At 39.2% G+C, this 7,175-nt stretch overlaps 1 protein-coding gene across 2 annotated transcripts; it reads right to left on the bottom strand.

The window, feature by feature from the left end:
- Positions 1-405: 405 nt before the first annotated feature.
- LOC133918887 (basic transcription factor 3-like) lies at positions 406-2,768 on the bottom strand. 2 transcript variants are annotated; one of them, XR_009909856.1, is made up of 2 exons: positions 2,642-2,768; positions 406-2,494 (listed from the first exon to the last, which is right to left on the bottom strand). XR_009909856.1 is itself a non-coding variant. In XM_062362989.1 (2 exons), exons 1-2 carry the CDS (start codon positions 2,762-2,764, stop codon positions 2,307-2,309), a joined length of 240 nt encoding a protein of 79 aa, XP_062218973.1. In that variant the 5' UTR covers positions 2,765-2,768; the 3' UTR covers positions 406-2,306. The 2 variants fall into 2 exon arrangements, 1 of the variants encoding a protein (XP_062218973.1); XM_062362989.1 differs by having other exon boundaries at positions 2,713-2,768.
- Between the last annotated feature and the right edge of the window lie 4,407 nt (positions 2,769-7,175).

The raw sequence follows: 7,175 nt of genomic DNA, 5'->3' as shown, positions 1-7,175 counted from the left end.
CGTTGCCGTTTCTGGGACATTTTACCGATTCCGAAAATTACCGATTTCGAAAAATACGATCGGCAGTTTTCAAAAACGGCCCCCGGTAAATCGGAAATTTCCGTTACCATTTTCAACCCTAATAGAAGTTGTTTTTATTTTTTCTTAACAAAACAAAATTCCAAAGCATCTGTGAAATTCGTTTTTCTAGATGAATATTAGATTATTAATTGGATTCTTTTTATGTTGTAGGAATGCTGATATATTTAGTTTTGCTGCTGACTCATATAGTTTATAGAATATGCATATATCTATTTGTATCATCAGGTTAAAAAACTGTACATAAACACGACATATACAAGTCATTCATTGATAGAGACCATGGAGCACTAAACATGCAGTAAATAACTTGCCACCCATCACTACTATATGAATTGGATGCTCATAATAGTATATTAACTTCAGATTTGTAGTGTACAAAAATAAAAGGGTACAACCTGATTCATTTCAATTAGACATCCATAGAGTAAAAGAGCTAAGCCTGATCCTCACATTGCTACTAAACAACTCAATATGCACGAGTTGTAGCTGCCGCAGTGCTGCTCCTCTCCAAAGTGCTTACTGGAAAGCAATTGGATAAATTGCATACTTAGCATCTTTATGCTTTCCTAACATGATCTGCCACTAAAATAATCTCTACTAATATAAAACAGGAGTTTCATCGTGCGTCCTCCCCCTCACAGCCTCCTGTCTAATAAAAAACTAGGAAAAACAGTGATAAAATATCTTGATGCATAAGTGCGAAACATATACTGATTTGTAGCATTAACATTCCTTTAACATTAATATGAGTTTGTCCCCTAAAGCAGTTAAACTGTTAATAGTGAGCAAAGATTATTGCTATAATTTTCATAATTCATAGAATTTATGGTGATACAAGTGCAGTTTGTAGTTGGGTGCCAAAGTGTGATTGACCAGCAGAATGGAACACTCACTACTCAGGTGAATAAAGTAAATAAACACAGATGCAAATAATCAGTACTGCAAAGAAGTCAAAATTTATACAATTCATATACAAATTTGTTGTATGGAAAGGAACAGTTCAAATTATAGATTCACGATGTCCTCATAACAATTCGAATGATTTCCAGGCATTCAAGCAAGGCTGCCTTTTCATATGGTCATAGAAGCAACACCAAAACATCACTACCTGATTACCTGGCACATCAAAGCAGTAAGGTAGTAAGAAACGTAGACAAAAAATAGAATGGCCTTTAAACTGTAAGGAACAGAAGCCTCAAAAATAATAGTCTGGAGAAAGTTAGCTATCAAACTGTAAATCAGTTCTTAAAAAGAAAATTATGCCCCATTTAGAAGGTCTACAAAACATCATATAAATGCTCCAGTATTATCTAGTATGTAATGTGCTCAACAACAGAACAATATGGTAAAACCAAAAGTTTTTAAAACCTGAAAACAGGAGAGGCTAGCATCCAAGTTGTCTTCTTGAATGATCCAGCAAGCATTTGCAAGCACTCTTGAAAGCTGTAGTCATCACATAAAAGTTCCAAATGCACAATAAATGTGTCAATGGAAAACCAAGTGTATGAAATTGCAAGAGAAGACAAATAAACAGAACAATTTTACATGGTAATCTAAAAAAAATGTAAACACCAAAGAGAGCTTACACGGCTACCAGAATATTCGTGGGATACTTCTTTTTGCAACACTGCCTGGGCGGTTATAGCACATATCCAATTCTCCAACCGAGAAAAATCACCCACCCGGCATCTATTCTAGATTCACCTTCTTCGGTAATAGATAATAAGAAGGGATCAATGCCACACATTTTCCCCAGAAATAGTCAAACAAACTTAAGGAAGAAGATATAGGATAGCAATTAAAACTGGCAGATATCAAACAATACAATCATTCTGTACCTGGGACTGATGCATCATGTTGAGAGTAAGGTCTAGAAACACTTGCACCTCCAGGATTCCATGTGATAAATTGTTAGAACTAGGAATTTGTTTTGAAGAGTAAGTAGATGCACCATGTTGGGAGCTAGGAGGCACTGGATCATTGGAAACCCTTCTGTTTTCTTGTGAGAAAGCGTTATTTGCAAAAGAAAAATATGTCCCATTTTAGAAGGTCGACAGAACATCATAGAAGTTCTCTAGTATATTATCTAGTATGTAATGTGCTCAACAACAGAACAATGGGAGGCTAGCATCCAAGTTGTCGGCTTGAATGATCCAGACCATGGGCATAAATAAGGTAGGTCAGAGTTCTTAAAAAGCCTTCACAACAGCAGACAAGCAGCAAAATCATGACGACTCCTTTTTCTCATTTGCGGCCTTTTCAAATGTCTCTCCAGGGACAAGCTCGGGCACATCATCATCATCATCATCCTGAGTAGCACCTGTGCTCGCACCATCCTCAGCACCAGAAGCACCACAGGCGTGCTTTTGGAATTGCTCCGCAAGCCTCCGCAGGTTGTCCAGGTTGTCAGGACCTGAATAGGAGCATCAAAATTAAAGGTGAGACAATATCAATTCTACAAGATTCACTAAGACAACAGATCAAGTGACTTGCATAAAATATTTCAGTAGTCCTCTAAAAATAGCAGAAAGGTGGGGACACAAAGATAACAGTAAGTGACATGTTGAAAGTACTGCAGAGGATGGGCATGGGCCGAGGAGCATGTTCTCCCGTAGCGGCTGGAAGGCGAACCGTCGGAGGAAGCCGGCGACGCATCTGGCGCCACCGCCGAGGGTGCTCCCATGAACCGGGCACTACCGGAATCTGAAGGTTTGCCGAGTGTCCTATTATTTGCCGAGTGCATTTTGTCGCGCACTCGGCAAACGACCCCCTACGCCGAGTGCTGCACGAAAGCACTCGGCAAATAATTAGGCACTCGGCAAATTCAAGAATATACACTCGGCAAAGAATAGCACTTGGCAAACTCAAGAAAATACACTCGGCAAAGTAGGGCACTCGGCAAACATCACGCCATGTGTCCCTCCGGACGTAATCTGACGGCCCATCCCTCCTTTGCCGAGTGTCGTCTAACGGACACTCGGCAAACATTTCTTATTTTACTTTTTTAGGACACGAAAATGTTTTTCTCTTTTATTTTCTTTTTGTTTTCTTTTGTTCTCTTTTATTTTCTTTCCCCCTCTCTTTCCATGTTAAAAATTGGTATTTTTCTGGATCCGTTTGCAATTTTTATGTCATTAAGTGCATTTCTAGGTTTTTAATGAATATAAGTCAAATTTGTACCGCAAGTACATGAAATAATGGAAAAAAATGGGTAGAAAAATCATATTTATGTTGTTGAGTCTATTTTTAGACCTTACCCAAGAAATGGAAAGAAATTTGAAACATCTGGATGGCAACACTTGACCACCAACATGTAGCTTATTGGTTTTTTAATTCTAAAAAAAGCAAACGAAATCTGAAAAATATAAGACTTGCCATGGTGTCATGATATGATACGTAGAGGCTATAGTAAAAATTTGAGAAGGTTTCACAAAAGTTGTCACGTACGATGCTTAGAAACTAAAGCATCTCCGAGGAAGGATCGTGGTTTCGAGACGGAACGGATCAGGTTTGAAGCCGAAGTGACGATTGAATCATCGTTTGACCTTGAAACTTTTTCTACACTCAACATACAACATAGCATATTCCATGTTAAAATTTGGTATTTTTCTGGGTCCGTTTGCAATTTTTAATTCATTAAGTACATTTCTAGGCTTTTAATGGATATAAGTCAAATTTGTACTGCAAGTGCATGAAATAATGGAAAACATGGGTAGAAAAATTATATTCATGTTGTTGCGTCTATTTTTAGGACTTACTCAAGAGATGGAAAGAAATTTGAAATATCTGGGTGGCAACACTCGACCACCAACATGTAGCTTACCATGGTGTAAAAAAATAAATAGATGAAAAGAAAAAAACATAAAACAAATAAAATAAAGAAAGAAAAAACAAAGAAGTAAAGAAAAACTAAACAACACTTTTGAAAAAAAAAACATTCTTAAAAAAATCAGTTTTTTACCGAGTGTCCGTGTTTTAACACTCGGCAAACAATGAAATAATTTTTTTCCCGTGGCCGCGCCTTTTTTTTCGTCGGCCGCGCCTTTTTTTTCCCGGCTGCGCGCTATTCATTCGTTCAATTCCTGTAGTTAACTGTTCATCGCTGTACGTCGCGCAACAAACCGTCGGATGGAAAGACCAGCGTGGATCGCTAGCACGTGTTCCCGCACCGACGGTTCCAATCAGATATTTTCCCCACCGGCGATTCCAAGGCAGCAAAAAAAAAAGCAGAGAGCCCCTCCCCACCTGAGCTTCCACACTCTTCTTCTCCATCCCCCCCTCCCCACCGGACCAACTCTGCTGTCCACCTTCATCGACCCGACCTCCGAGTTTTCCCCGTGTAGACGGCATCAAGCCGCGCAACTGGACGCCGGGGGAAGCCGTTCATCGATCTGGAAGCCGAGCAGCTACACGCCAGCGGAAGCAACGCCAACGGAAGAACTTCGGGGAGCTCCTACCGCATCAAGCCGAGTATCTGTAGGCAGGCGTTCGTCGACCCGGTGGGAGCTCCTGCCGCATCAAGCCGAGCAGCTGATGCCGGTGTTCGTCCACCCGATGGGAGTTCCTGCCGCATCAAGCCGAGCAGCTGCACGCCCGCGCCGAGCAGCTGCATGCCGACGGAAGCCCTTCATCGACCCGGCCTGGGAGCTCCTGCCGCGTAGGCGCCATCAAGCCGAGTAGCTGGAAGAAGCATAAAGAAGCATAAAAGGTTGGGCCTCCGTAGCTGCTCTGGAGACTCTTCCTGCGTAGCCTCCGTGAAGTTCGGCCTCCGTAGCTAGCTCCAAAGAAATAGCCTGAAGAAGCATAAAAGGTTAGCCTCCATTTTCCTCACGCCAACTTCAGCTGTCCATTTTTAGTGCTAGACGTGTTCATAACATATTGCATAGTAAAATCACTGCCCGATGGTTTGCCCTGAATCAATGTCTTTAATCTATCAAGACATTACCATAATTCTGAAGACCGTAGGATCTAAATTTCGCTTGAAACTGGGAGCAGCTTTTACAGTATAATGACCATGATTGGCTCTCTGAGAGAATACCTTTCATTGATAATATTGGAATCCACAGTGCAATGGTTAGAGTTGTTCTTCTGAATACAATGGCCAGAATTACCTCTCTGAGTGAATATCTTTCATTGATAACATTGTTTAATCTGTGTCTAAAATAGTATGATAGATAAATTTACATTTCCCCTTCTGAGTCAAAATAAGGGGAAAAAAATCCACATGTATTGCTAGGCATTAAGCTTGACAGTGCTTAAGATACATGTACATAACATATGATCTCACTCCAACTTCAGCTGTCCATTTTTAGTGCTAGACGTGTTCACAACATACTGCATAGTAAAATCCCTGCCTGTGGTTTGCCCTGAATCAATGTCTTTAATCTATCAAGACATTACCATAATTCTGAAGACTGTAGCATCTAAATTCCGCTTGAAACTGGGATGTCCTTCTTCTTTGCCACAATTCATTACTACTTTTGAGTCCTGAAGCAATTGAAGTAGTGTGAACTGTCAACTATAGTTCTTTTCATATGTGAGATTGTGTGCGCCAGGTTAATGCCTTATTGGAACCTGCAAAACTGCTGCCTGTTTGGGATTTTTTGAGAGTCGCCAGGTTAGCATCCAACCATCTGAAGCAGATTTACATCTTTACAATATATATTTCTGTTGAAAGAAATACATGTCCATTGAGGATCCAAGAATATTAAAATTCATGCTTCAATATTTTTTTCTACACTAAGTTTCACAGTTCTGTTGCCGACAGTAATTTTTATAGTTATTCCCTTTGGATGATACTTATTATTTGTATATGTCATGCTTCTGTCAATATGTAATAATACTCATCTTGATCAAAATGTTACTTCTTTAGGCCAATCCAGTCCACTGAGGATCCAAGAATATTGAAATTCATGCTTCCATTTTTTTTCTACACTAAGTCTCACAGTTCTGTCGCTGACAGTGATTTTTGTAGTTATTCCCTTTGGATGATACTTATTATTTGTATATGTCATGCTTCTGTCAACATGTAATAATACTTATTGGTCAATTGTAAGTATTTCCTGATCAAAATGTTGTTTTTCCTGTAAATTTTCCACCCCAGACTTAACCACTAGGTTTACTCACCCTCCTTCCATTGTTTTGCAAGCTTCTTCCTCTTTTTGTAGAACCGGAAAGGAATCTCAATTTGTATTAAGAAAAATTTGGGTGAGTTCAACCTGTCAACGTACAATATTCTAAATTCATTTGATAGTTTTTGTTATGTTACAGAAATGCAATACAAAAAATGATGCATATTTTTCTTAGTTGCTAAAAAGGTTAATCCAAAAAATATTCCTAAAGATGTTTGGCTTGCCTGTTGATCGTTAGATAAGGTTCTCATGGGTTTGACCTGTTTAACTTCAGCAACAACTTCAAGTGTAAAACGAGCTACAATCATACAAAGGTCAACTCATATGGATATTTGGATTGAATTGTAAACTAAGTTGTTAAGTCAAGAAAATTCTCCCTGAATGGAGTTGCCTAGAGCTCCGAACCACTCTGTAGTTTACTGCATTTTCCTTATGCTATTTTACACAGGTTTCGTTGATTGAAGTTGTACACATGTTTCAACAATTTTTACTCAATTGGGTTTCCTTTCTTTTCAGGTTTACATGTATGGAAGATCTCCTTGTAGCAGTTGTTAATGTCTAGAATGTACTGTATATGATCCTTTTCTAGTGCTCAAATGTGATACCCATCATGTCCTATGTAAGCTATGTAAACATGAATGTGCTATGTAAACATGAATGTGAAGTTGTATTTGTCAAAGTTGAATCTGGATGTGATGTATCTGCCTTGTCTAGTGAATTTCGAATTTATTATGTGATGGTATGAAATGCAGTGATATATATATATATTATTTTGAATTGTAGCGATTTTTGGAAACGAAATCAAAATATATATATATATAACCCTTTGCCGAGTGTAAACACTCGGCAAAGAGTAAGGGTTTGCCGAGTGTAGACACTCGGCAAACCGGCCATTACGGCCCTACTGCCGTTTAGTCGCTTTTTTTTGCCGAGTACCGGATTCGACTCTCGGCAAAGAGTTTG

Source organism: Phragmites australis, chromosome 5 (assembly GCF_958298935.1).
Source record: "Phragmites australis chromosome 5, lpPhrAust1.1, whole genome shotgun sequence".
Taxonomy (NCBI): Eukaryota; Viridiplantae; Streptophyta; class Magnoliopsida; order Poales; family Poaceae; genus Phragmites; species Phragmites australis.
This window is presented reverse-complemented; position numbering and strand designations above follow the sequence as displayed.

Excerpts from the sequence above, each read along its gene's own strand:
- LOC133918887 (XM_062362989.1), bottom strand. The coding sequence starts at position 2,764 with ATGGGAGCACCCTCGGCGGTGGCGCCAGATGCGTCGCCGGCTTCCTCC. Across the intron at positions 2,495-2,712 it reads GTCGCCGGCTTCCTCCGACG|GTCCTGACAACCTGGACAAC; the intron begins GTTCGCCTTCCA and ends GCTCCTATTCAG.